The sequence below is a fragment of the Apus apus genome, chromosome 13 (genome assembly GCF_020740795.1).
Source record: "Apus apus isolate bApuApu2 chromosome 13, bApuApu2.pri.cur, whole genome shotgun sequence".
Taxonomy (NCBI): Eukaryota; Metazoa; Chordata; class Aves; order Apodiformes; family Apodidae; genus Apus; species Apus apus.
Window position 1 is genome coordinate 10438634 of NC_067294.1, and position 13503 is coordinate 10452136.

The following is a 13503-nucleotide window of genomic DNA, read 5'->3' on the forward strand; positions in this document are numbered from 1 at the left end:
TGCTGGCACAAGCCCCCAGGGCTGTGGAGGACCACAGCCTGCTCCCATCACCTGCACCTGCAGCCCCCCTGCTGTGCTCATCCCCTCTGCCAGCCTGGATGCTGTGACACACATACCAGCCTGAACTGAGCCTCCCAGATAATAGGGATTGGAAGAAAAAAAACCCAAAACTTTGCTGAGTGCTGTTCAACCTAGCAATGACATTTCTCCTCTCATGAGCGCTGGGGTACACACAGTGCAGAGAGAGGACCAGACTAAAACCCCACATGGGGAGTATCCATATGGCAGCATTCCCCTTCCAGCCACAGCTGCAGGGAAGAAACATCCACCCCCATGCCAGAACAGAGCACAAACACCACACACTTACCCACACCTGAACCCTGCTCCTGCAGTGCCTCCAGCATGGGCTACCCATGAGGTGAACTGGGGCATGACAATGGAGGATCTGGGCTATTCCTGGCCAGGAATTAAGTCAGAAATTCCAGGTGTTGTGACCTGTTGTTAAAAGGGCTGTCACAGCCAGAAGCCTGTGCCTCATGCCCCCTCGAACCCAGCACCACCTTGTTCATCTTCTGGCAAACACAAGTTCCCCAGGACAGAGAAAATGGCTCACCTGGGGATGGTTCCTTCACAGCACAAAAGGAGTGCAGCTCAATGGCTCAGAGCTTCTTGCTGATGCACAGCTGCAGTGACATATGGCACATACCAAAGCCCAAACCAGCTCCCAGGGCAGACCTTCCATCACTCCAGGCAGGAGAGCAGCACCCCAGACACAGCCACCGTGCAGCACCCCAGACATACACCAGCAAGACAGATGGGTTCACAAGGGTGCTTGAAACCAGTCAAGCACTTGATTTTTATTTCTTAAAAAAAGAAAACAAACAAACAAAAAACCCACCAAGAAACCCCCACCAAATTTAAAAACAAAACAAAACACAAAAAACACAACACAAAAAACAGTCCCCTAGTGTTGAAAGTCTAGATATGGCATTTACAGAGCTACATCTACCTTCTGCTGACCCCCCACCCGCCCACGGTAATGTAGATTTATACACACTTACATAATATAGGGAGACATGGACAGACAAATGGACTTGGAAAGCCTGTGAGAAGGAGCAGGACGCAGCAGGGGCCTCCAGCCTGCCATAGATGTGTGGAGCCCCAGGACCTCCCCAACACCTGGCTCGCCCACCCCAAGCTGTGGCAGTGCCCCCTTGCCACAAGCCCTGGCCTCAGGGCTGTGCTGGTGGTGGGCAAGGAGGGAGGGTGGTCCTTGGATTATGGGGTGATGCATCTTGTGGCCAAGCTCAGGGTGCTGAGGCTCCCACCCACCCTCCTCCTCCTCACGAGGTAGTCAGGGAGCTTGGCCACATTTGACAGGCAATGAACAGACAGGAGACAGCCTGGCAGAGGACACATGTGGCTGCCAAACCTAGGGAGGGGAGCACATGTTGGACAGGGGAGGGCAAAGCCCTGCTAGCTCAATGGCTCTCAGCTCTTCTTGACAGGAGCCCATGTCCAGCCTGTGCTCTCATCCCAGACAGAAAAGCAGCAGGAAGGGGTAAGGCTGCAGGTGTCAGCACCCTACAGAGGGTGACACCCCCCCTCACCTTGGGCACTCACCCTGCCTTCTTGGAAGCTTTTTGGGAACAAGGGAGCAATCCTGTCACATGCTCAAGAAGCCAAATACAGTACTTGTGTCAGCAAAATGAAGCAGTACCAGTTCTGAGGTTCAGTCTGGGAGGAAAGCAGAAACAGCCCTCATTTAGTACAGAGGCAACAGAAATAACATTGTCCCCTCCAAGGAAAGCTGAGGGCAGTGAGGTCTCTGGGACAGAGAAAGGAGAGATACTTCTGAGATTAAAAGGCCATTCAGCAAAGAGAAAGCAAGGACACAGTGCCATGGGGAAAGGGCACACAGCCTTTCCACCCCCTGTGGCAAACTGCCAGAGCAGACAGGGGACACAGGCCCAGCCTTCTCCCCAGATACAGTGGGGGCTGGATCTGGCCACTGAGCAGCTCTGGCTTAACTCATCCTGTCCCCATTCCTTTCCAAAGTGAAAGGGATTTACTGGAGCAAGAGATGCACAGAGACAAGGCAGCATTGTTCCCCTAGCCCACCCTGCAGCTCTCCCAGGAGCACATCAACACCTCACAACGTGCCATGCCAAGGAATTTTTAAATTGGATTGGGTTGCAGATGTATTGCTTATTGCCAGCTCAGGTGAGTCAGCTTGAGCAGAGGCTGATGTGGCACCAGAGAAACCTGTAGGTGGGAGGGAGAGGAATCAGCTGGAGACTGGAGTGCATGTATTCCCATGGCTAAACATTCCTGGGGCTTCTGGATATGAGGCTAGACTGGGGTGGTCAGGACTTCTCTATCAGACCAAACAAGGACTGGGACAAACTGCCCCATGACCCTCCCAGCACAAACTTCACCTGAGGCATCACCATTTTCATTCTGTATGCAGAGATACCTTCAACGCCACATTTCCAGGGTAGAAAATATGGGACAGAGAAGGAAGTGAGCACTTGAGGGGGGGGCCCAGAGAACACTCCTTCAATTCTGCCAGCCTCAAATTAGAGTGAAAATTTTATATATATATATTAGCAGCAAAACAATGCAGCTGCAGCACTCACATTTAAAATTAGACTAGGAAGGGCAAAGGGGCTTGGTAAACAAGAAACCCACAGAAGCACCAGGTTTAAAGTTCTTCCAGAGAGAGGAAACTGTGGCCCTGAATCTGCAAGTAGCCAAGTACAGAAGGGAAGCAAGCAACACAGGGTAACACCAGCTCATCCACACTTATCTTCCTGCTGGGATAAGCAACACTGTGGGCAAGATTAGACTTGGCAGGCAGGAACGTCAGCACGGATAAACCCCAGGCTCTGCTTGATCTGAAGCCCCCCAAACAGCCCACCATGCAGGATAAAATCAAAGTACCTGGAAGACAGGCAGATAGGGTGACAAACAAGGCAGGGAGCCCCTGAGCACCAGACACACCTTGCAACTGGTTGTGATGAGGAGCTGAACTCCCACATTCTGGATTGCACTTGATAATATCAGCACCTACTGAAGGACCCACCTCCTGGCTGCTGCCCACCAGCCCAGGGAAGCTCTGTGGGTCACGGGAACGGGTGGTCCCCTATTAGTCCAACAGGCAGGGCAGTCTGTATGGGAAGGAAAGCAAAACATCCCTTTTCCAGGGCTTCTGGTGTCATTTTGGTCCTCTGTGCCTTGCATAGTATTCTTCAGCTACTGAAGCAAAACGCCTCTTGTTGTTTGGTTGCAATACTGCAAGGGAGAAGCCTGCACAGCATCCTGGATCAGCACAGCGAGGACCCATGTTCTATACATGTCTGCATCTGGGTATTTTTCTGTTTGCTTGTTTTTGTTTTTTTCCCACCAGGAGGATGTCGAAGTTAACACTTGTCATTGTAGAGCAGGGAAGGACCAAGGGAGGCTCCTGTGGCAGGCACAGAGTGGGAGAAAGGCACAGCCTTCAACTGGAGCCCAATGCCTGTGCCTGCAGAGCAACAGGGACCCTGTTATCAGCAATCATTCCTCTTTTTTGCTTCATTCCCTATGGCTCTGCTACAAACCTGGACTAAGAAATGTCACCTACAACATTTGACCATGAAACTGGGCCTCAGGGAAAGGCAAATCCTTTTGTGTTGCCAGGTCTCCTTCGCTGGTACCATTCCACACTTCACTTCTCCCCCTGGCTACTGCCAGAGGAATTTCTTTTTAATACCTAGCACAAGTGGCAAAAATGCCTATCAAGGGCTACCTCTCCAGCACAAAGAACCATGGTAGCCATCGTATGCCACGAAGCTTGGCCAGAGCAACTCTGGCTGCATGGCCGGGCTGCTGGCATGGCCAGGGAGTGCAGGCCTGGGGGGAACATGGGGAAGAGGATGGTGGTGGGGGGGAGCACACAGGTGGGGAGAGGAAGCTGAGCTGCTTCCTCCACACTGCTGCCAGTGGGCACCAGCTGGGATGTGTGAGATCTCAATTATTATCTTTTTTTAAAAGCCAGCCTCATGGAAAACTATAAATTAAGTTGCTAATTAAATACTCAGGTGAGAGACCAGGGAACCTTCAGCTGTGCAAGCAGAGGATCAGCTATGGCTTCTTCCGTAGGTAATTGGAAGGGATCCAGCCCTCCCAGCACGGCCCCCCAGTCAGAACCTTGCAAAACCACCAGCCACTGCTGTTCTTCTCACGAACTTCAAACACAGTTCCTTCTTTAAAGCTGTTGGTCTCCTCGTCACCTTCAAAATCTGCCACTGCCACATAGAGAGCTTCCCTGGAGATGTCTGGACTGGAGATGGGGGCTGAGGTCCTCTCCTTGGCTTCCCCTCTCTCCACTGGCTTGGATATGACCTTTGGGCTGATGCTGCTTTTCACTTTGGCTTCATCTTGGATGGAGGCAGAGAGGAAGGGCTTGGCTTTTGGAGGAACCAGCATGGGCCTCCCCGGCACTGGGGATGACCTGGTTTCAGGTGCTTCCCGTGCCAGGGCCCTGATCTCTGTCGTGGGGCCAGAGGCAGGACCCCCTGTTTTCTTTGGGGGGGGTGGTCTGCGGGGTGGCACAACGGGGCGCTGCGGCGGGGGCTCCTTGGCACCTGGGGTGTTTGCTGGGCCCAGGGGAGATTTGGGCACCTCTTCTTTCGTGGTGTGGCTGTCCAGTTTGGGCAGGGGTTTGCTCTCCATGCTTGGTCGTTCCTGAAACCTTCCAGAAGCCTCTGAAGATAGGATGGCATTACTGAAGGAGCTTTCGTTGGCAGGCATGTCCTGCTCGGAAGGTTTCTCTGGGCACTTGGCAGGTCTAAGCTTGCTCCGCAGGCTGCAAATGTCCAGTTTATCATCAGCTGGAGGTGGGTCAGTCCGGGCGGCTGCAGCGGGTTTTGGCCTGATCTGAGGTCTTGACTTCAAGAATGGATTCTGGGTGATGGGCTCAGGCTTGTCCTCCACTGGCTCAGCTTTTGGCTTGGTTGGCTTGACAATGGGCCGGAGGTTTGGCTTCTTCACTTCCTTGGCTGACACCTTATGTCCGCATTCCAGTCCCATTTCATTTTTCAGCTGGAAGAGTTTGCCCTTCTCCGGTTTCACCTCAAGCTTCTTGCTGTCCCTTGGGGCTGCCGACTGTTTGGGTGGGATCATGGGCAAAATCATGCCTGGGGGCTTGGGGGGAGGCCTCTGCCTCTCTAGTAACTCGCCTTCTGATTTGATGATGGACTCCTTCCTGGGTGGCAGGCTGGGCTTTTCTTCTGTGTCACGATCTGAGATCTCCTCGTAGCCACCAGCAAAGGCTAGGTCCCCGCTCTCAGGAGCCTCCTTCCCCTTCCAGTCCTTGGCCCACTTCCCTCCGCAGTCTGTGCTGTTAGGAGGAGCCTCCGGCAGAGGACGGCACGGTCCTGTCACTTCCTCGCTGGCGCTGCTGTTGGTCATGGCATCCCCCGGCCGGAGCTGGGCCATCTCGTTGGGAAGCGGAGCCAGGAAATTAGGCCTGGACGCATTGCTGGTTTTCTTGTACTTATCGATGAATGTAGCAGGGGCCCAGCCTTCCTTCTCCTCGATCTGAATGTACCACCAGCCGCTCAGGTTCTTCTCAATAACCTGCAGAGGGGAAAATAAACCTCAGACACCCATGCAGGAAGCCCCCTCCACAGAAGAGGGGGTGCTGGGTGTCTCTGAAGTGATGGCCGGGTGGTATGAGCCTCCGTGCCTTCCTGTCCTGGTAACTGAAAGCCATGTAATCACAGCACTGGCATCCTAACAGGAGGGGAAGCTGCTAGTGACATTCTGCCAGGAAAGGGGGATCTCGCCACGGGACTGAGGAACAACGCAGCCGTGCCGAGCGGCCGAGCTGCCACCATCTCTACTGGCAGTGGCCCCTGCTGGAGGGATCAACAGGCAGCGAGGAACACGGGTCACACAGCCCGGGCCTCTGCGAGCTGCGCGCTGGGACCCGGCCGGAGCTGCCTGGGGCAGCCGTGAAGGAAAAATCCCCTCAGAGAAGCACAGTTTAGAAAAGCAAAATCCCAGCTTCCTGCAAAAGTGGGTGTGCTAAGGAAGTAGTTGTGGAAGGGCTTTTAACTTCACACCTGGCCGAAATAAGAAAAAAAACCACCATCTCTACCCCCATTTGTGATGCGGTTTTAATTTCCACTAGCTCAGACAACACAGCCCCCACACGCTTGTGGGGCAGGAAGCCACCAAAAGCACTAGGGACTCCAAAGTCTCATGAGATCATACAGGTTTCTCTCCCACTCCAGGAGAGCTCTGGGATGTTAACAGTCCACAGAGGCAATCACATGCACTACCATGCTCACTTGCCACCCAGAACATCAGATCTTCCCTGCCTGGAAAGGGAGCTCCTGCTTGAAACAAGTCCCAGGGCAGTCAGAGCCCAGAGCACTGCACTGACATGGGTTTGTGAGAAGGGAAGATGACAGTCTCACCTCTACTTTCATTCCTGCCTGGAAGCTGATGCCATCAGGGATGGTGGTTTGGAAATCAGCGATGGTGTAATATTCCTCTTCCACTTGAGGAGGGACAGGAGGTTTGGGCAAGTTCAAACCACGTGGCTATGACAAGAAAAAAGAAAACCCATCAGGATGTTTCTACAGAAAGTGTGACGACAACAGACCACCCACCTGCAGACACAAGACAGCATGGCCAGGCCAGGGAGATCAGACATGCCCATGCAGCACCCTCACCAGCACAATCCAGCACACCATTCCCAGGCTGAGCAGAAAACTGCTCAGTGCCAGAGCTCTTACCAGAGCTCTTGCTGACAGCAGAGCCACCCTCTGCAAAGGGAGGGAGCCAGTCTGCAGCCTTGTGGGGCAGACTGGCCAGAAGTTAATTTAAAACCACATGTAAAGAGAAGGGTCTTAAGACAGCAGGGAGGTGCCATGCATACTCCAGCCTTGACCAAGAGCAGAGCCCACGATATAGGGGCAAGATCCCAAGCAAAGAATAATCAGTGACCAGAGCTCCTTTCAGTGCTCCTCTGTGACTCCCTTTGCTATTGCTGCTGTCCTGTATCAGCTTGGCACTTACTATGGTGAGATCTCGGCGAGGAGGGGGTCTCTGCCTCATCTTAGGTGACTCTGCAGGGAAAAATTTCAGTTGCTGTTGAGTTTCTGGCTTTTGGTCACATGTGTGTTCAGAAAAGACAAGTGAAAAAGAAAACAGAAAGGCAAGGACCAAGCCTGTCCCATGGCCAAGGAAGCTAAAGGAGGAACCAGTCTGCCCAGTACCCTGAGTGGCATGGGTCACCCAGGTTTTGAGGGTATCTGGAAGAGGAACCAGCTTTGCACCATCAGGTGCTGCTGCAAAATGCAGGTGGAGTCACCACGTGAAATTCATTTTTTGTTGCAGGCCTGACCCAGAAAACCTGGTCTGGAGAGGGATTAAAATGCCCCAGCTTCTGAGAGGAGAACATCTCCAGTCTGGGAGGGAGAAGCATTTATCCTCAATGCATTTGTTGATTCTCAGCAGGTCCCTGGGCCTGTGCTCATGCTCCATCTGCGGGTGCAATGTCACCTCCAGCCCTTGCTGAAGAGCTCACAGCACTTGCAAGCCTCCCGCCTCCCTCACCTCCCACACATTGCCCAAAAGCTGGCAGGAAAGGCTGTGCTGACACCCCAGCCACCACTGGCCTCCTCCCAGCTGGCCACTTACTGCGTCGGATGTCAGCGCTGGGGAGGGGGCGGCTGTCGAATCTCGCGTCCCTTTGGCCAGAGAGTCCATCCTTCTCTCGGCTCGCCATGGGCTGCTGCCGGGAGATGCCATCCAGATCCAAGGCACACGAATGAGTGGAGGAGCCTGAGCCCAGCTTCTGTGAGAACATCTCTCCATTCGCCTTTTTGAGGTAGGAGGCAGGGGCCCAGCCTTCTTGGCCCTGGTACCTGCAGTGGCAACAACGGCAGTGTCACCGTGCAGAGCCTCCACACTGCACTGTGGCCACGAGCCCTTCCCAGAGGAGTGACCCTGAGCCAAAGCTCAGGACATGCCTTGACCTACTGCAGGACCTGGGCAACACAGGCTTGCCCAGTGTCCTGCTCTGTGGCACATGGACACCTGGAGAGCTCCAGCCATGATCAACACTCCTGTGCAAGCTGGCTGCACCCATCCGGCACGGGCTGGGGATGGCATGAAGCCCAGTTTCCTTTTCACCAATTCAGGAATGAAAACCACTGGCAGGGGAAGTAGAGGGGAAAACCATAGGGTGCTAGGATTCATGTACCTGGTCTTTGGAGAAAGCACAAGCTCTCTGCCTCAGCACCAGCAGCCTGGATTCCCTTCCTGCTCTGCATCTGCACTACTCTGGAGAGAAACCAGCCCCACGATCTGATCTGTGGAGTCTCCCTGCCATGCTGGAGGGTCCTACACCAATGTCAGAGTCTTTCCCCGCTGGCTGGGCTGCAGCCACTATGCTCAGAAAGCACCAGCTACTGACCCTGTAATTGCCATTAGAGCTCTCGTGGCAGCTCTCCTCTGCTTAAAAAGTCAGTGGGTGTTTTTCTGGCGCTTTGCTGCTGCCAAGACCAGAGGTTCAATGTAAGGTTAAGAAAACTGCAGCATGTGCTCCCTCCCTGTTCAAGTCTGACCATTTGCTAGACCACAGGCAAGAGAAAATCAGCTTCCAGGAGAAAACAAGCATCAGTTCAGGATGATCTGGAGTCTTTGGCTTCAGCACACCCTGCACACAGCAGACCTGGCCTGGACAAAAGTCTGCAGGAGCCTCTTAACACAGCCAGAGGATCCAGCTTGCCTTCAGTACACTCACTGGTTTTCCTATCAGCAGCACATGATGTAACAGTAATGCTCTCACACTGGTTCCCTTTGCACTGCTGGGGCATGTGATGCTGTGATGCAGTTCTCCTCCCAGCACAGGAAACTGGGGGATTTTAAAGACATTTAACCACAGCTATGCTTGGCTGGAGCCCTAAATGTCTTGGTTTGTAGGGCTGAAGAGAAACGAGTTCTGGTGCTTCTTGATACCCTGAATTTGCCTTTGGATTGCACATCCTACGTGCATTAGGTCTCTGCTTTGCACAGGCCCAGCTGCAGTGCCAGGGAAGAGGAAGAGGTAGGGACAGTACCTGATTTTCCACCAGCCCTCCAGGTTCTTCTGGATCACCTCTACCACAGCCCCTTTGTCCAGGTTCATTTCATCTTGGTCTCTTGCAGTATATGGGTAAATAACTGTGTACTTCTCAGCTGTTGGAAAGAAAGTGCAGTTTCACAGAGATACTGTTTTACAGAAACCTGGACTCAACAACATTTATGTGCTTTATATAGTAATTCCTCTTGTAACACAGGTGTGAACACACAGAGATACACAACCATTCATAAAATAAATGCCAGTGAAATGTATTTCAAAACAAACCCAACTGCGTTTTGAAATGTAAGGTTTGGTGAGCTAGTCTGGTCCAAGGAGAAGTTATCTAAAACAGTTCCTCCTCTCCCTTAGGACTAAACTATCTTTTATGTGACAGCTCTCCTTTCAGCTGCTCTTCACAGAAGCCCTTCCATGCATCTATTTCAGTTCAAAGTCCTTTCTCAGAGCCTTTAAAGAAGAACTGTCCTCTATAGAGGACACAGACATGGCCTCATGCAGCTCACAAATCATTCTACAACAGCAGGTCTACGTGAACTTCCCTGTTCAACAGTTGGGTCACCCAAGATGTTGGCCAAAGCCGCATGTTAAGCCTGGAGAACAGTCTGATATCCTGTCCACTGGACCAAAAAACAGTAAGCAGAGACATGGGGTGCTCTTCCCTTTAAGAGAAAGGGGAAACATCCTAACAGCCATGTGGACAACATGTCAGACAAACATGTCCATCCATCCACCTTTCTGCCTCACCTTCTCCTGTCCTCTCTGGAGCAAACCCAGGAAAGCAACTGCCTGTGCTTAAGCAGTGCCATAATAGAGAGAAAGCAATGTTGGGAAAAGTCTGCCTCTAAAACCCACACCTCTGGACATTCGTATGTTCTCACCAGGCCTGTTTCCTGGATTTGTCTTCTGGGAGGACCATAGCCCTTGAAGGGTCTGATTTCCCACCCCTCTTCATCTAAATGAGTCAAAGCAGAAAATTTTCTGTGACATCCAGCAAAACCAAGCTGGCTTTTCTCCTCCTGACCCCATCTGAGCCACCAACCCCAGGGCCAAGGCTCAGAGGAGTTACTCTTAGAGGAACTGAGGCAACAGTTGCATGAAGTCTGCACATGTGTGTTGAGGAAATGCAGAAACTCCAGCCTCAATACACAAAACAAGCCTCAAAAAGTTAGGAAGAATAGCTGATGGAGGAAAGAGGTGGACACAGGTAGACCTAATGGTAGGCTGAAAAGCATGTACAGCATGCGCTGAGGACTGACACAAGTGGGGTCCATCACATGCAAAGTGAACAGACATGCAAAAACAAGGCTCCAAGCATAAAATGTGGCTGGCTGAACAAGTCTCCATGAAGTCCACCTTGACCCCATCCACTGGTGTACAAATCCCCAAGAGTCCGACGGCGGCCAACGTGCCTGGGTAGAGACCAGTATCTCCATGGGACTGGGAAAAGCATGTTGGGGAAGCAGGAGAAGGACAAGAGAGGACATAAGGAGGTGGCAGTTCAGGTTCAAGAAGTGACAAGGCTGACATCAGAGAGTGGCACAGAGACTGTACTTGTCTGTAGCTCTCTGGGGTCTTCCCCAGTCCAAGCCTCCCCTCCCACCTCCATCTCCCCAAGCAAGGGCCTAAGCCAGCTACAGCACTGCTCTGAGCATACAGTGAACAGTGGGAAGGATGAATTCTCCAAGGGCATTTCAGATTTGCTCTAAGCAAAGGCTGCAACCTTGCTGTTCTCATAATGTGAGCTCATGTTTGCTCTTTGCTCTGCATGGGTTCAGAAGACAAGGCAATTGTCCTGGGAGCTGAGCTTTGCTCCTCCTCTAGTGTTGGTAAAACAGCTCCCTGGGGCCTAACAGAGGCACTGGGATGGCAGCACTGGGTGTTCCCTGGAGGTGGCACCTTCAGCCCCTCTGTGAGGAAGCACAAATGCCAGCACTTATACCATCAGTATCAAGCTGCCCTCTCCTGCTACAGCACTGGAGCAGAGTGCTGGGCAGGCATGACCATTGTGGTCAGACATAACTGAACAGCATGTGCTGGTTTGTCCTTCCCTAGGCTTTTGCCCTTCCTAAGTCAGGGAGGGCTAAGCAGTCCTGTGAGCAGCCCAGTGCAGTTCAGCAGGAAGAAGCTGGGGCAGATGTCTCCAGCAGGTTCTTACCTTCATCAGGCTGCATTGAGAACTCATCCTGGACACCATCCTGGGCCTCCAGGCAGGTTGCTGGCACCCAGCCTTGCTCCTCTGATGTGCTCACAAACCACCAGCCTGGGAAGAAAACAGCAGGCAGCTCAGCCAAGGGCTAAAAAACTCCCTCCATCCCTCCAACCCACGAGCCTGGGGGGCTTTGCCCCCTCCTTGCTGCCGACAGGGGAGGCTGGGTTGACCCCAAAGCAACAAAGCCAAGTGCCATCTGAAAGGAGCACAGAGAGCAGCATGGGAGAATCACAGCTGAACACTACCTAAATGTACAGGGTGTCATCCCCCACCAAGAAAAAAGAAAAAAATGGGAGGTACTCTGAGAACTGAGCAGCTCCAGCCACCATGTTTGCTTTCAGGTTTTTTTTTTCTCCTTTCATGATTCATTTTCCCTCAGTCTGGGTCAGCAAGCCCAGGCCAGTTAACACAGATGAATGTACTGTCTGCAAATCACAGAATCACAGAATCTTTGGGGTTGGAAGGGACCTTGAAAGATCATCTAGTCCAACCCCCCTGCCACAGCAGGATCACCCAGAGCACATCACACAGGAACATGTCCAGGTGGGTTTTGAATGTCTCCAGAGAAGGAGACTCCACAACCTCTGGGCAGCCTGTTCCAGTCCTCTGTCACTCAAATTGATACCTGGCTCCTGCTGTGCTCTCACCTTCTTTACATTTGTGGGAAATGCAAATTTTAAAAGCTAAGAGCAAATGTAGGATTTAAATATGAGCTCTCCCAGTGGAAACCTAACAGTTCCATAGTGGCCATGAGCAATTCTGGGCCACTCTGGGTGTCCAATCAGAATAAAAGTGTGCTCTTCAGTTATTAAAAGCACAAGCTATTTGTGTCTTTAGGGAGAAAAAAAACCAAAGACTGAGAATTATGCTCAGAACCTCACCAATGAGTCATTTAGAAAGACAACTAGATTATCAGGGAGGGAATCAGCAGCTACCTGCATGGAAGGGAAAACTGACATTTGATAAAAAAATAATTTGCCAAATCTTTTTAATTGACTGTGCTAGTAAGTTTCACTTGCTTCAGGGTTGCTTTTATGTTCCTCATTCTCAAACACAGATGCTGGTGCAACTAATCCTCTGGGGACCAGGTCTCCAGAATTGTAAAATCTGTTTTCACAATTTATCTTTAAACCCCCCTAAAACAACTTACGTTAACTTCAGGGAATAAATTCCCCTTCTCAACAAACTCCAGAAGCTGGGCCCATGACATTACTCAATCCCTCTGCACAGGTTAAGAGCAAACTTAAGTTTGGAAGCAAGTGCCTGGCTTGGCTGCCTGCCCCCCCTCCACGACCGAGTGCTTCATGGTGTTTGGAGGCAGGAACTGTGAATGCACAATGAGGGCTTTCATGGGACCATGAGAGTGTCCCCTACTGTCAATAAAACAAGTTGCCAGCTCTGGGAATGGCTTTTGTCCTCAGGACCCATCAACCAAGTTTTTCAGCACAAAGAAGAATTAAGTAGAGATTGCAAAAGATGGACGTGCCTGGCACTGAACACACGGGTAATCAGGGACCCTTCCTTTAGAGACAGCCCCAAAGTCCTGTCCATGCTTATACACACGGCCTGCAAGACTGAAGCTGCTTCCTCCAAGTCCCACCTCAACTGACCATCCAAGGACATCCCTGTGAGGTGCCTGGAGGATGTTCTGCCTAAGGTCCTATTAGGAAAACACTGGCAATTGCTATTCCTGCCCCCTGCTCTGCTACACAGAGTAAACCCAAAGACCTCTGCCAGGTCAAACTCTGTACCTGATTCATTCTTCTCAATGATATCCACCAACTGGCCCACGCACAAGCTGATCTCGGAGCTCTCCTGCTTCTGGTACTCTGCCACCACGACATACTGCTCCAGCACCAAGGGGTCGACCGATGCAGAGTCAGCTCCTGCACAGGGGGGACAAGAACCGACCCGTGTGGTGGGGTCAGCACCAGCTCCCAAGAGTGTGGGCCATCGCTCCCGAGCACCTGCTGGCCTGCAAGCAGCTCCAGGACACCCTGGGGACCCCAGCGTGAGAGACGTGAGCCAGAAACCTGGGCAGAGTGAGGAGGACAAAGACCAAACCAGCAGCCAGGTGAGATGGGTACAGCTAGGTGAGACCTTTCACTTGCTACCCACCTTCCTGCTCATAGACAGAGCCATCCAAGCAACCCCA

At 52.1% G+C, this 13503-nt stretch overlaps 1 protein-coding gene across 4 annotated transcripts in view; it reads right to left on the minus strand.

Moving 5' to 3' along the window:
• Window positions 1-819: 819 nt before the first annotated feature.
• Window positions 820-13503, minus strand: part of SH3PXD2B (SH3 and PX domains 2B) — a 74647-nt gene continuing 61963 nt past the window's right edge. For 2 of the 4 annotated variants that reach the window (XM_051631639.1, XM_051631638.1), the window contains 7 exons: window positions 13100-13234; window positions 11295-11399; window positions 9120-9237; window positions 7696-7922; window positions 7072-7121; window positions 6468-6593; window positions 820-5622 (listed from right to left, as the gene is read on the minus strand). In XM_051631639.1, coding sequence (XP_051487599.1) covers window positions 4126-5622; window positions 6468-6593; window positions 7072-7121; window positions 7696-7922; window positions 9120-9237; window positions 11295-11399; window positions 13100-13234 — 2258 coding nt within the window. In that variant the 3' untranslated portion in view covers window positions 820-4125. Of the gene's footprint in view, window positions 5623-6467; window positions 6594-7071; window positions 7122-7695; window positions 7923-9119; window positions 9238-11294; window positions 11400-13099; window positions 13382-13503 lie in introns of all 4 variants that reach the window. The other 2 variants (XR_007890827.1, XM_051631637.1) reach the window with 2 other exon arrangements.